This window comes from Chinchilla lanigera, unplaced genomic scaffold (genome assembly GCF_000276665.1).
Source record: "Chinchilla lanigera isolate Chin_1 unplaced genomic scaffold, ChiLan1.0 scaffold00049, whole genome shotgun sequence".
NCBI classification, from domain to species: Eukaryota; Metazoa; Chordata; class Mammalia; order Rodentia; family Chinchillidae; genus Chinchilla; species Chinchilla lanigera.
The window spans coordinates 6,921,638-6,937,265 of NW_004955450.1; the positions used below are offsets into that span (position 1 = coordinate 6,921,638).

The 15,628-nt window shown below is 51.8% G+C and overlaps 1 protein-coding gene across 1 annotated transcript; it reads left to right on the forward strand.

Moving 5' to 3' along the window:
• Positions 1-2,058: 2,058 nt before the first annotated feature.
• LOC102004443 lies at positions 2,059-9,732 on the forward strand. The gene is made up of 3 exons (XM_005393876.1): positions 2,059-2,063; positions 3,580-3,801; positions 9,120-9,732. Exons 1-3 carry the CDS (start codon positions 2,059-2,061, stop codon positions 9,544-9,546), a joined length of 654 nt encoding a protein of 217 aa, XP_005393933.1. The 3' UTR covers positions 9,547-9,732.
• The last annotated feature ends 5,896 nt before the right edge of the window (positions 9,733-15,628 follow it).

Consider the following 15,628-nt stretch of genomic DNA (forward strand, 5'->3'; position numbering starts at 1 on the left):
GCATTGCTGGCAGGGAGAAGGTTAAGGATGCAAAGAGTAAACGTGCATAGCTCCCAGCGCGCGTCTGTACAAGGCAGGCACTCAGGCTGCGATTACTGGATCCCAGGGAAGCCGTTGCCTGCATCGCTGGATAAATGTCTGCTTTCCATGGGGAATTTAGAGCCAGGCTGTTAAGGAGAGGGGCTGGGCTTGCGAGGGAGGCACTGGGAGCCTGACGGCATGAGGCGATGTTGCTACAGCCCCACACCTCAAGTGTCTGGGCTGGAGAAGGCCTAGGAAGGAGGTAATGCCGGGCAGAAGGGTGTCAGAAGAGGGACAAGCCATGTTCTTAGTCCCCAACGGGCTGGAGGCCAAAGACAGTACCAGAGTCCCAGCATGTAGGGGTGAAGGGCTGGGGGACTGTCTAGCCCTCCTCATGCCAGAAGGGAGGGCACAGAGGGAAGTGGAGCCTCGCAGGCAAGGGCCAGAGCTGGGGTCCTGGCCTGGGCTTCTGCCTGCATAGCTGTCCCCACTGCCCCTAGGACAGCCCCCAGGGGAGGGCAGGGCCCACCAGGCTCCCGGGAGCTCACCGGATGCCTCTCCACACTTCAGGGATACTTAGTTGTGTATAATGAGGGTTCCCAGTTTTGTTGGTAGCCCCGAGGGTGGCGGGAAGGACAGGCTGGAGGCCTCGGGCATTCCACAGAGCCTCGCTTTCCTCATCTGCACCAGAGAGTCCCTCACATCTGCTCCTCAGGACTAGTAGAAAGGCTGAAACCAACTCTAGAAAGCACAGGGCACCCAGTGGGTGGCTGAGGCAACAGCAGCCTTAGAGGCCACCCTAACCCAGCCACACAAAAGCCCACAAAAGAAGGAGCTCATTCTACACCTTAGAAACAGACCACCCCACACTGCAAAGCTGCCCGGATGTGAGGGCGCCGCCAGCGGCCACCCCAGCCACCCCCCCTGCCCTGCCAACATGCGGCTCCCGGGGCAGCAGCAGAGCCAGATTTCTACAAGGAAACCTCACAGTGTCACTCCCCTGTGGGAAACCCCAGCAACCCCAGTGCATCTAGAATAGAATGCAAACTCCTCCTACCACTCCCAGCACCCAGGGTCCTGCTCACCTCCTCCCCCCTTGTGACTTCCTGTCCCTTGCTCACAGGACAACCCCTCGATCACCAGCATGCCAGACAGGAGGAAGGGGAAGGACTGTTTAGCAAAAGAGACCCACCCACTGGCTCAGCCCTTCATCACAAAACCGAGGACCTTCTTGGTTGTAGGTCATTGGCCAGATGTGTCACACGGAACCCACAGCTTTAGGGAACCTGGGCAATAGAGTGGGTTTTTTTTTAAAAGATGGGGCTATGGCTGCCCCCAGGAGAAGTGGGTGACAGGGTAAGAGAGAGATGTGGATGGAAGGACCAGTCCAACAATGCCGCCCAATCAGACCACCCAATCAGAGCGGAAACTTTCAAGGTCAGGAGCAGACCTGACAATCCTGCGCTCAGGAAACAACCACAAAGAGCTCTTCCTGGTCAGACCCGGTGTCAGAGAGGTGGATGAGCTGGACACATTTCATGCCCTGGCAAGGCTCACTGTGAGGGGTCTCTGCCCAGCTGTGACATGCCAGGTGCTGCATGGATGCTTGCAGAAGCCCTGAGAGACAGAGGTTTCTCCCTGAGAGACAGGACAGCTCCACAGGCAGCAGCTGCCTTGTGAGCAGAGAGAGAGCAGCACAGCGAGGACCGTGAGACCTGAACACTGGGACATGCATCCTGCCCGGGGGCACATGACCCTTGGAGCAGGGCTGGAGCCTAGGCGGAGAGGCAAAGTGAGGGAGGCCGCTATGGCTTAGATCTACAATGCTCCCCCATTAAATCTAGAATGCTCAGAAGCGGGCTCCTGAAAGGGGATTGCATGATGGAGGTGCTATATCACCAGCGGGTTAATCCACTGATGAATCCATAACTAAAGGTGCTGTTAGGAGGAGGGGCCTGGTTGGAACAGGAGGATCACTGAGAAAATCCTGTATCTCTCTGCCCTGCTCCTTCCTTTGCTCCCTACTTCCTGACCGCCATGACGTGAGCAGCTTTTCTTCCGCCAGCCCCTTAAAGGCTGCCAGTTATGGACTGGGCATATAGTGTGATTCAATATCAGGCAGGAATATCTGCTCCTTGTCTTAATAGGTATCTACCCAATGAAGCTGAGGAAATGGAAAATTAAAGACCGTGTACAGCCACGTGCCTAAAAGAATTGAAGGCATGGGTTTGAACAGATATTTGTACACCCAGGCTCATAGCAGGGTTATTCACAACAGCCAAGGGGGTGGAAGCAAGCCAAGTGTTCCCTGATGGACGAATACATAAATACAATATGGTCTGTACCTGCAATGGAATATTATTCTGACATTAAGGGCATTATGCTAAGTGACACAAGCCAGTCACAAAAGTTCAAGTACCAGAGGGGGCCAACCAAAGAGGCACCTAAAGTAGTCAGTTTCAAAGAGACAGACCATAGGCTGGTGACTGCCTGAGGCGGAGGGGGACAGGAAAATGGGGAACTGTTTAATGATTACTGAGCTTCAGTTTTACAAGAGGAAGAGAGTCCTGGAGCTGGATGGCGGTGACAGCTGCACGACAAGATAAATGGATTTAATGCCACTGAGCTGTGCACTTAGAAATTGTGAAAATGGATAAGTTCAGTGTTATAAATAAATTTTATATATATATGGAAAGTTTCATATATAAAATAAAAAATAGACATGTACAAAGGGAAGGAAGAATATATATCATAAAAGAGACTACATGATAGGCCGATATAGTGACTAGGATTGAACATTTCATCACGCTTGCACTTTCTGGTCTTTCAAGGTATGAAGAGAAATTTTTATGTCCTGATGTTTAATAAAGGGCGAAATACTAGCATTCGAGAGACCTCATTGGCTCCCACACCCCAGGCCAGGACTGAATCCTACATGGTATTTGCCTCCGTGGCTGTCCTACAAGAGGCACTGGATAGCACGAAGGGCACCACAAGACACCAAAGGCTGTGACACAAACCCACTCCCCGGTCCCGCCTCGTGAGGAAAGGCAGGAGGAGGACCCGGTTCACAGGATGAACCCCTGCCTCGGGCAGTGCAGCCATCAGCCTTGGGTGTGAAGACTGCTGAAAGGAACCTGGAATTCCCGAAACACAGCATTCACCGAATGGTGCCTGCGGGTGTCCAGGAGGCAGCCTGAGATCTGCTCCTAAGATCCGGATTTAGGTGGAGCACGGTGTCATCTGCACAGCTGGTGACTGGGGATTTAAGCCCAGAATCAGCCTGGGCGGCTGAATCATAAGCTCCCTGCCCCAGGCCCACACTGCCCTGGAGGGGCAGGCTGGGCTGTGAAGGTTTTCCTGCCCCTTGGCTCCCTGTCTAAGGGACTATCTGCTGGCCTGGGGCTCTTCTCTGTTCAGGAGAAGGAGCGCAGCTCCAGACATCAGAAGACCTGGGCAAGAGTCTCAGGGTCACCGCGAGATTCCAGCCTTGTGATCTCGGACAGCTTCCCTAGTCTGAACTGGAATGCGGACTCTTTGTCTGTAAATGGTTAACAGGTCTACAGCCCCCGAGGGCCGCTTCCTGCCTCTCGCAGTGTGGCTGGGAGCAGAGGGCGCAGCCTGGGGTTCTGCCCCATCCACTCACCACTTCACAGGCACCGCAGTCCCACTGGGACAGGAGCTTCGTGTGCAAAACTCCTTGCCAAGCCTCCAGCCTCTTCTCACTCACTCATCGCCTCAGGCCCAGCTGCCCGGATCTTCAGAACTGCCCGGAGTCTGGTGAGAACTCACAACAACGGAACGCAGCGCGTGGAAAGGTAGAGAGAGAGACAGAGACAGAGAGAGACAGAGAGAGGCTTGGAACTGGGATATGGAGGATTTAAAGGTGACCCTGCTACTAGGCCTGAAGAAGGGACAGGGAAAGGCCAGGCGTCAGGGTTTCCCCTCACACCCGCTCGCCCCAGCCTGCTGGGCCCGGCGCTGCCGAGGCGGGTGTGCAGCAGCGGCCTCCTGCTAGCGTGGGGCGACTTGCTGGCCGGACCCTTGTAGCTGCAACATCTCTTCAAACCGCAGCCCGGATGGCCGTGCTCAGCAATCATGTGTTTAAAAAGCAATAAGACTAAATGCTTTTCCGCTTCCCCTTGGAGAGACCATGTATGATAAATGATAGGCAATTTCATGGTTGGAGTTTCAATTTCCGAAAATATTAGTGCAAATCCCCCAGCTCCACTTCCGAGATAAATTCTTTTTGGCAGGCTCCTCCCTTGTCTCCTAATTCCCTGATTCCGAATAGATTTGGAGGTCTGGCACCGGTCTCCTCAGCTCCGCCCCGCCTTCCACCTGTCTGGTCTGCTTTGCAAAGGGTGCTACCTACATCCCACCCTTTCAGATTCTTTTTACATTGGCTTCAAGCCAGCTGCTATGTACCCAGCTTTACACCAAATATTATTATGGCAGGTGTAAGTGAGCTACAATCAGTCAACAAGCATTTACACCATGCATCTGGTCACCTCAGTCTCAAAATAACCAAAGTTCTACAGCGCCCCTCTAACACTGCATGCTTGTTTCACATTACCCTCCCCATCACAGTCAGGAACCTGCAACTCAGAGCTGACCTGGTAAGATCTGGGTGGACTGGAGTGAACAGTGTAAGATGGGAGAGGGGGAACTGCACCTGAGCACACATATTGTGAGGTGCTGGACTGAATGCTTATCCGGGTCTCTGCCCAGTACTCTAAACTATTTCATTTTCGCACAATTCAAGTTAGTTATCCCATTTTACAGATGTGGAGACTGAGGCTCAGGAAGGCTAAGCAGCTTGTGCCAGGATTCTCTGTCCGCTGAGCCATGCAGTCTCTCCTGTTGTTCTGACGTCAGGCAGGCGGGGTGGCGGCTTGACAGTCATTTCCAAACACTGAGGGCCCCTGCTCTGGAGGCACCAAAGCTCTGCAGCAGCAGCAGACGGCTGGTGACCCAGCTGCTGCAATCTCTCGTCTCCCGTTACTCTGCACCCTCTGGTCTCCAGGCTGAGGCTGTGGGGAGCCCCAACACCCAGGCCCATGGTTGCCTCTCCCATGCGCTGCCCCCCCTTCTAACCAAACCCTGTCTCAGGGCAGCCAAGGCCCCAGCGAAATCACCCCTCTCCACCCTCCCTTCCCCCTCCAGAGGGCCTCTTGCCCGCCCAGGGTGACATTTCCTGCTCTTGTACTCTTACTGTTCCAGCCAAAGGCTGGCAGAAGTCTAAGATCTGCGGTCCCGTCTATTTGCCCTCCAGCAAGGTCCCCCAGGGCTACATCGAAGTGAGGCAGAGAGGGTGGCATGGGCATGGATGCGGTCACCTGCGTGGGTGGGAGGCCTCGCTCTGTGATAGCCCACTCTGGAGAGAACGGACTTTCCTGAGAGACCAGAGTCCGTCCCTTCCCACGGCAAGGCTGGGACCTGATTCCTGGCTCCTACACCGGCCCCACCTGGCTGAGGACCAGGCTTCCAGCAGGGGGAGCCCTGGGGACAAACACACTCAACCACAGAGCAGGGGACCCACAGCCCTGAGGGAGGCGCTGGGGGTGTGGGGAAACCAGGCAGTGGGAGAGGACTCCCTCAGAACAGAGGAAAGCGAGTGAATCTGGACAGAATGTAAGGGAAAAGAAGCAAGGGCATACAGGTACAGATAGAGACAGGGAGGGAGAAAAGCCGGAACAGAATAGAGCTTAAAAGAAAATAACAAAAGAGCATGGAACAGCCTAAACAGGGTGGAACAGAAGAGAACAGGATGGAGCAGCAGAGGCCAGGTCAGAAGAGACCGGGACAGAGTGGGCTAGGACTAAGACCGGGACAAATGAGTCTGGCCGGAGCAGAGCACAGCAGAACCCCAGGGCCGGAGCAGGTGGCGCTGCGCAGGAGGAAATAAAACCCACCCCACTCATCAACAAATATTTCCCAAGCACCACTCTACGCAAGGTAAGGAAAAGTGAGATGCGGCCCCTGCCCTCGTGGAGCTTACTGTCTTGTGTAACAGACGTACAAGACAAACATTAATGCCATACGTGTACAATTACAAACTATGAGCTCCAGAAAGCCGGAGACACAGACCCAGGAACAGTGTGGGGGGCAGAGGGAACAGCGTGTACAGAAGCCCTGCGGCAGGAAAGTGCTTGTCCCATTCAAAGGACTGACAGTCTCAGCAGGAAGACCCTGGAGAACAGACCGCAGAGCGGCAAGTGATGAAGGGAGAGGCGGGTGGATGTCAAGTGTCCCTGGCCCGGGGAGCTTGCATTCTTCGCAGGTGTGGGGAGGAGTACTAAGGAAAGCGGCACTGAGCCTCACTTCCTTCTCCGCTGGTGGAACAGAATGAATGGGCCGGGGGGGTCATTCGGGTGCCTCTCGGGTCAGCTCCGTGGAAGTGACAGTGGCAGCTTGGAGCAGAGCAGCAGTGGCACCAGAGGAGAGCAAGGACAACATCACAGAAGGGGTTTGCCGGTGTATCTGGACACGGGGCTGGCGGAGGGAGAGCTGGAGCGGTGCGGGGCGGTGCTTGCTGCCGTGGGATGGAAGGGGGAGATGGCTTGGGGGGACCAAGAGTCTACTTCTGAAGATGCTGAGTTCAGATGCTTGGATGGTGTCACGAAGAGGCCACGCGGGTTCAGGTACATGAGGAAGGGAGTCGGCAGCACGCAGACGCCATGCCGTGCTGTGCGTGCGGTCACAGTGCAGCCGTGCGATGCCTGGGACCCCGCGGGGTGCTCACGGTCAGGGCTACCGCTTGGGGTGCTAGGCTGGGGCTTAGGAGTCTAGGATGCGGATCACCCCAGGGTGTCTGGGCAACGTCTGGAGCTCGGGTCTAAGGAGAGACCAGCAGAGCCAGAGGCCCCGTCGCTGGGACAGCTACGAGTCTGCAGATGGGTGGGGAGAAAGCCCACGTGAGCACCCGGAGGCGGAGGAGCCAGAGAAAGCAGCAGGCCCTCAGGAGAGTCTCGGAGGGGGGAAAGAAGGGGCGGCAGGATGCATGCGTGTGGGGTACAACAGCACACAACCGGCAGGGCAAGGCGGGGCGGGCGTGGGCGAGCAAGGCAGGACCCAGAGGGACCGAGGAGGTCACTGCAACAAAGCACGGAGCAGCAAAGCATTCCAGGGTGATGACAAGCAAGGATGTCGTCCCAATTCAATGGGAAATCGGGGGACAGACCCCAGACACATTTCACAGGTGACTGGCCTCTAGCAGAGGACAGGGGCGTGCTGGTGGGTCTCGCGTGTCTCTGCACACACCAGCTTGGCCCCCGGCTCCTGCCTGCCCACACCCGGGTCAGCAGCCTCAGAGGTCCCTCTCCTGAGGGAGCCCGCACTGTGGAAGTCGTCCCGATGCCCAGCCTCACCCCAGCGCAGTTAGCAGGCCACCGCTTCTCACTCGGCCCGTGCCACCAGCCGGCCTCCAACACTGCGGGGCTCAGGGTGCAAGTTTTCACACATAGCTTGGAAAGGCAGCCGCTGCCTGGCAAGAGGGCACGGACCCTCCAGCCAGCCCCCCAGGTTGCGGCTGGGATCACCAAGCACTCTGGTTCTCACTTGGTGGATAGGAGTGGAACAGGCGCATTTAAAAGACACATTCAACTTCAGATAGGACTTTCATGTTCATCAAACAGAAACTGAAAACCTCCTGCTTTCACAGCGCAGACCTCAGCCAGACTGCCCGGGCAGGATCTTCTCTGAGAGGCTCTGCAAACCGACAGGGATTTTTGAGCTGGGGACAAACGCCCGGGGATCTTTCAGAATCAGAGGTGGTCAGACATTGATGTGTTTCAAGAGGGTAAAGAATATGCAGAGGTTTTGCCGAGGTCTGGATTTGGTTCTGTTAAAAGTAACCAAGCCACTTCCTACCCAGAGCACCTCAAAAGACCCCAGAAACCCCTAGCATCCATCGGGAGCCAGATTCCTAGCAAGGAGCAGCCCTGGGAGCTCCCCAACCTCTCCAGGAAGCAGCAGAGGGCTGCTCCTCCCGAGAGCAAAAGACAACACAGAGGCTGTTTGTTTTCCGAGCAAGAAGAAGCGGGAGCAGCTGCTCCAAGAAGCCACTTGAAAGATAATCAGGCGGCGGTGTTGGCAAAACAGCTGTGTGGCAGGCGGAGAGGGGGTGGCTGAGAGGGAGGAGGGAAGCAGAGCTGGGAGCAGCGCCACCCGCCTGCCAGGCAGACTGGCAGCCCCATGCCACTGCCTGGGAACCGCCCCCACCCGGCACATGCCCTCCTCTGCAGGGTGCAGAGGTAGCCTCCACCTACTGAGGCTTCGCCCATGGGGACCTGTCCCTGCAGAGAGGCGCTGGGCAAAGTCTACATGTCCTGGAGGTGCAACTCAAATCCCAGAATGGAATAGTACCAGGTGCGGCGGCACACACCTGTAATCCCAGCACTGAGGAGGCTGAGGCAGGAGGATCGCTGCCAATTTGAGGCCAACCTGGGCTCCATAGTGAGTTCAAGGCCAGCCTGAACTATACTGTCTCAAAAGAAAAAGAAAAAAACTTCGCCAGGATGAGACAGACCAGGCTGAATTTCACTTGAGCTCTGGGGTACCTGAGGATAGACAGTAATGTTAAAGACACTCCCCTCTCCATCTCATACCCCAGCCCTGACCTATCTTCCTCATTCCACTCACACGGCCTTCCAGTGTGCTTGTCACACCACGGCAATGCCAGGCTGGGGCCTCCAGATCCCATGGTCTAGCATGCAATGAGCAGAACTGTGGGGTCCCTGCTGTTGATGGGAAAATGATTATTTACCAAACTTGGGCCAAGTTTCTCTCCTTCCCTGGCTTTAAGCCCCATAGTCTGGTCGTGCTGCCCCCTCCAACAGTTCTCAGGGACAGCTGGCCTGGGGTAAAATACCCTCAGGTCTACAAGAAGCCACTCTAGGGCCTTGGCATCCCCAACCCATTCTTTCTAGCTTGGTTTATGCTTCCCTGTGAAAGAAATTTCTTCCTGACCCTAGAGATATTTGCAGACTTCCTGTCCACAGCATTTACTTGAAGGCCCAAGTTCCTTCACGCTTCTTGGAGGAATCCTTTCAGATAACATCTGTCCCACTGCAGTCTACATTTGCTTTTCTTGACAGGACTTCAAGGTCCTTTGACGTCACTTCCTGTAGGACAGCTTGTCCCCAAGCTGCAACTCTTCTACAGGGCCACTGTTTGGGATTCAGAGCTGAGAGGAAACCTCAGAAGTCCCAGATCTTTTCTGCTACCCATCTACGGGAGGAGCAATGGCCCCGCCAGCAGATGTGGGGTGTGAGCTCTGCAGGCCTGGACAATTCCCAGACCAGCCATGGACGGGGTCCCTTGCCCCCAGCACCCGCTCGTTCCTGGCAGCCCTGTGACACCGTGGAGCAGGGCAACGGTCGGGAGTCCTGGCTGCAGGAGGTCCCTGTGAGCATGAAGTCCTCAACGGGCAAGAAAAGCAGCTCCAGCAGGGTGTCAGAAGTCCACGCCCAAGGCAAGGAAGCAGTTCACAGCCGGGAAAACTCTTGCGGTCACAGCTTGTAAAAAAGGCAGCTTCAGAGCAAGCCCAAACGAACAAAACCAGGCAGTCTCACTGAACGCTATCCCCCCCACCAGGAAGCCAGCCTGGGCTGCTGGAAGACAGCCGAAGTCTGTGCCCACGGGGACTCACTGGGAGGGAGCCAGACAGCTCCAAGTGCCCCAAATCTACCCACATTCCCAGCCATCAAGCCTTCCCTTCTTTTGTTTTGTTTTGTTTTTTTGTTTGTTTGTTTGTTTCCGGTACCGGAGATCGAACTCATGACCTTGCACTTGCTGGGCAGGCGCTGTGCCACTGAGCTAAATCCCTAGCCCCCAAGCCTTCCCTTCTCCATAGATGCCGGCCCTGGGTGTGCCCCCGACTGTGGGGGATGGGGTCACTTAGCACTTTGGTTTTCAGAGGCATTCTCTGCGGAATCCCAGGACCTCGGGGAGGTACGCAAAGAGTTCTTAGGGACAGAGGGCGTGGCTGTGGTCCCCACCCTCACCAAACTGGAGCAGTTTTTTCCTGCTTAAAGTTTTGGAGCTTCCACTTATAATATTTTTTGAAGGGCTCAGTCACTTAAAAGTAAAGGCTATAGCTACTGATTCCAGGCAGATAGGGCAGTTACAATTTCCCTGTTGCTCCTGCTAAGTACAACCCAAATTCCTGTGCATTGTATGCAGAATAAATGTAGCCAGGCTCTGCAACCTGGAGAGAAGGCGGACACACCAGGGCCGGAAGGACACCAGGAATTGCAGGGCGATGAGTTCCTTGGGTTCTGTCTGTACTCTGTGCTTCTCAAAATTGGAGCCGAGGAAGCTGCAACAGGCACAGGTTAAAAAAAAAAAAAAAAGTCCCACATAAAGCATGCTGTCTTTAGCCAAAGGGAAATTTTAAAAGGAAATCTAGCAAGACAGGAGCATTGAACCTGCTTTCCTCGCGCCGGACCCCACAGGAAAACACTGCAGTCCCCACTCCCACCCACCCCAGCAGAGGTGACAAGGGAGCCTGCATTTCCCTCCTGCTGAGCAGCACTGGGGTCCCCACTTCCCCTTCCCACAGAAGTGGGGTTCAGAGGAGCCTGGAGGAGAGTCAGGATCTTTACCATGGCTTCCTGGTATGGGATAACCACACCACGGTGTTAGTGAGGACCTCTGGGATTCCTGTCCCACCTAGCAGTAGCGACGAGCACCTTCTCGCGTACCAAGGGGATGAGTGGAGACCTGGGCCTGTTGCTGCATCTCACGCCAACAAGGCAGCATCCTCCCAGCCCACCCACAGCCGATGGCATCAAGATGGGCCAACTGGACCCAAAGGCTTCAAAGAACATCGCCATAAAGAAAGATAAACTGGAGTCATTTGTAGGAAGATGAATGCTCCTTGAGACTATAATGTGAAGGGAAATAAATCAGACACACAAGCTTCAATATCGCATCATTTCTCCTATGTGAGAAACCCAAATTATAAATAGAGAGGAAAATAAAAGAGAGATAACGGGACGGAGGGAGACAGGTCTTTCTCAAAGGGGAAGGAGACCAAGGGAGGAGAGAGGGGGCAGAGGGGAGGGAAAGGGGGTGAATAAGGAATTAAGATGCATTGTGTGCATGTGCCGACTCCACACAAGGGATGTTATCCTCATGGACTCAGACACGTACTAAAAAAAATAAGGTCAGAGTCTCCTAATATGATGTAACAATAGCTAGGTCTTAATTGTTTCTTTTATTTTTTTTTTTGAGAGAGGGTCTCGCTATGCAATTCAGCTGAACTTGGGCTCACTTTGTAACTCAAGCTGGTCTCAAACTCTCAATGATCCTCCTGCTTCAGCCTCCCGAGTGCTGGGATTACGGGCATGCACCACCACACCCGGCTTTTAGGTCTTAATTTAAACAATAATAATAACCCATTGTGCTAAGAAGAAAGATCTCAAGCTGAATTTTTAAAAAGATAAATAATGCCAACATTGAAATACAAGGACATGAAAATGACTCAACAAAGATTTTAAAGCGATTGTGATAAAAATGCGTGGATAGCCATTGTGAACACGCTTGAAACAGAAAAGAAGATATAAACAGGAAAGTAATGGAAATGTTAGAACTGAAAACTCCAAGCATCAAAATGAAAACCTCAATGTGTGGACTCATTGGCAGAATGTAAGGAATAGAAGAAAGAATTAGAGAACCGGAAGGCAGAGTAATAGCAATTTCCCAATCTGAAAAGCAAAGAGAAAATAGACTTTACAAAATGAACACAGCTTGAGAGATCTGTGGAACTATAACAAAAGATCTACTTTTACCCTTTGGGATCCCTGGCGGAGAATACAAAGGAGGGAGGATAGAAACAATATCAAAGCAATAATGGCGGAAATTTTGCCAAATCTAAATGAACCCCAAATGGGTAAGACTAACGAGGCTCAGGCCAAGACTTTTACAAAGTGAGGTAAAGAAAAAACTCTTGAAATCATCTAGAGACAATTTCACCTTACCTACAGGGGGCATACTACTCAAATCAAGACCACATATTAATGGTGGAGGGGTGGACATACAGATCCATAGAACATAGCAGAAGACCTAGGTACAGACCCACAAAAACATGCCAACTGGTTTAAACAAAGCTACAAAGACAATGGAATGGGATAAAGATGGTCTTCTACAAATGGGGCTATAGCAATTGGATAAACCATCCAAAGAGTCCTCACCCTCCTCCACGAATAAGCTTTAGCCTAAGTCTCAGTATTTACATAAAAAAGAAAAAAATTCAAAATAGAAAATGAAAAACTAAAACTGTCAGAAAAAAAAAATAGGAGAAAATCTTTGGGCTGTAAGTCTAGGCAAAGAGCTCTTATACTTCATACTTAAACATAATCTATAAAAGGAAAACTGATAAATTGAACTTCACCAAAATTAAAAAAATTTTGTTCTGTAAAACACACTTAAATGAATTTAAAAGATAAGGTGTATAGTGGCAGAATATACTTGCAAATCACACATTCAAAACAGGACGCATAGTGTCTAGAATATTTAAAGAACTTCCAATGATGAAAAAAACTCAATTTAAAAACCGGCAAAAGGCTGAGTGTGGTGGCACACGCCTGTAATCCCAGCACTCGGGAGGCTGAAGCAGGAGGATCGTTGTGACTTTGAGACCAGCCAGGGCTACAAAGTGAGCTCAAGGGCAGCCTGAACTGCAGAGGGAGACCCTGTCTCAACAAAAAGAAAAAAAAAAATGAGCAAAAGACATGAAGAGATATATCACCAAATAAGATATACATATGCCAACTGAGCACATGAAAAGATATTAACCATCTGAGAAATGCAAATTAAAACTGCAGTGAGCGATCCCTGTGCACCTATCAGAAGGACTAAAATAAAAAGAATATCGATGACACCAAATGCTGATGAGCACAGAGAGAAACTGCATCAACTCACAGACTGCCGATGAGAATCCAAAGCACCACAGCCACTGTGGAAAGCAACCCAGTAGGTCCCTTGAAGATGAAGCCATATGATTCAGCAATTGTTCTCCTAGGCACTGATCCCAGAAACATGCGAACTTATTTTCACACAGAAACCTGTGCAGGAATGTTTATAGCGCTTTATTTCTATTAACCAAAAGCTAGGAGCACCCCAGATGTCCTCAGTGATGAATGGTTAAACAAACTACGGTGTATTGGCACCGTGGAATACTACTCAGTAGGAAGAAGGGAAAAACAGGGTGTACATAACAACGCGGGTGCAATGCCAGAGAATTATGCTGAGTGAAAAAGGCAATCACCACGGCAGCATACTGTCTGATTCTATTTATACGACGTTCTTGAAATGACAAAATTACCTAAGCGGGGAGCAGAGTAGTGGTTGCCGGGGGTCAGCGATAGGGAGAGAGGGTGAGGGACACGGTGGTGTTCGTAAAAGGACTAGACCAGTGGGCCTGATTCCTGGACAAGTTCTGTATCAGCGTCAATGCCAATATTCTGATTCTAAAGCTATACCAGTGTTGCAAGATGATACCGGGCAGGTAAACTAAGCAAAGTGTACACAGGAGTTATTGACCGTTCACCTAGCATCTGTCAGGTTACCCATTATCGGGCCAACGTCCAAAGTGACTTTACCAACTCGTTTAAAGTGCGAATGATTTGAAGTTTAGAGATAGGCTACCTCATTACATAGTGCTGTTTCTCTGCAGCTGCAAGTCTATGGAAACTGTGGGTTCATAGGGTTGGTGGAAAAACACAGACTTAGAGCTATCTTGAAGATTTTTAGGAATTCAGGCATGAGGATTCTGGAAGGAAAACAGGCCCACGGTGAAAGGGCACTGTAAGCGTGGGCAACTTGGATTCTGTTTTGTGGGTCCAGCTTTCTCAAAATGACGATTTCTTTCCACCTGTCTTTATTTCTTCCACCCTACCTCAAATGTGCAGGTCACAGATCTTCTGCCCTCCTCCTCCCTCACCCTTCTCTTCCCCCTTTCTTTCTTTCCTGCTGTCTTTATTCTCCTCCTTGCCTATTTTTTCTCCTTTGTTATTCCCACGATTTTCTCTGTCTCCTCTCTTCTTTGCTCATCTTTCTTTTCTCTTTTCCTTTCCATTTCTCTGCCTTTCCCTTCTCATCCCCCCTCCACATTCCCATCCCTCTGCTTCTGACTTCTTCCTGCCTGTTCTCTGGAGGCAGGAAGTTCACACACATGAATTTTTCAAAGGCTGGGAACTCAGGGAGACTTACAGAAAGGGTTTTAGCAGACTGGCGTCAGCCGGCCACCCCAGCCACCAGCAGTGGGTGATAGATGACGGAAATACATTACAGGGCTGTCCTGCTGACAGCAGCTAAGGTAATATGTCAAGGTACCAGCCCTGGGATGATGAACATCCCTCATAGATCAGAACACCATCACGCTGATTACACTCCAGTGCTGAGTGTCAGGGTACCGCGGGGGCGTGATGGACGGCGGGAGCTGTCACCGTGCTGATGGCCCGTTCCCAGCACAGCCTTCATTCCAGGCTGTGATTTAGGGCCAGAGCCCAGACCCCTCCCAAGCTGCACACACAGCAAAAGTGGATGCTTTCCTCTCTACTTGGGCAGAAGTTTAGGGAAAGAAACCCTTGGAGAACACTGTTTCAAGGTCAAGGGCTTGGGAATCAGATAGACCTGGCTTCACATTCCGGTTCTTCATCTTAAAAGCTGTGTGACCTTAGGGGAGATTTTCCTCCTGCCTGAAGCTGTGGTCTTATCTGTAAAATAAGGATGAGAAGCCCAGCCTCCCAGGATTAAAGCCAGGCTCACACAATGTAGTGCAGGTAAGCAGGCCACACAGAGCCAGGCTCAGGCTCCGGGGCCCCATGCTGGCTTGTGCACTGGGCATACAGCAAGAGCTGCAGGTGCCATCCGCCTCTACCAGCCTTCCAAGAAGATAAACAGGCCCAGGGCATCCTTTCCCCATGTCTTTACCTTCCCTTCTCAATGGTTCCAGGGTATAGTTCCTGAGGACACCACCCGTCTTTCAGTCTCTCTGCCTAGCAGTCCATCTCCCGCTTCATTCTTTGCTTCACCAATGGGTATTGAGCTCCCACTGGGGGCCAGACCCTGCTGTGGGCACTGGGGATTCAGAAGTGGACACAATGCACCAACACCTCTGTTGGCAAGTTCCAACTCAAGCCTCCTGTTGGTCAGCTTGTCTGTCCACAAGCAATAGCCTGCACCAAGGGCCCTGTGAGCTCAGCACAGACCCAGACAGACTACGAGATGACTGTGACTCTTCCCTGTGAGATTAACAGAGAATCAGAGCACACAGCTCTTGGAGGGACCATTGCCACTACCATTGCTACCTTTATCTCACACCTGAAGTGGGATCTTCCTGCTGTTTTATTCGGCACCGCTCTGGCTTACAGTAAAATTAAACATTTTCTCCTATGGTAACCGTTTGCCATGTCTTATTTTGTTAATGTTCTTTGCTGATTTTCCTGCTGGGATGTTCATCTTTTTCTTTCAACACTGTAAGAGCTCTTTATATATTAATGTGATCAACTTTTTGCCATATCTGTTGCAAATATGTTTCCCAATTTGTCATAGACTTTTCTATTTTTGTATATGAATATATGTACAAAAATATATTTGT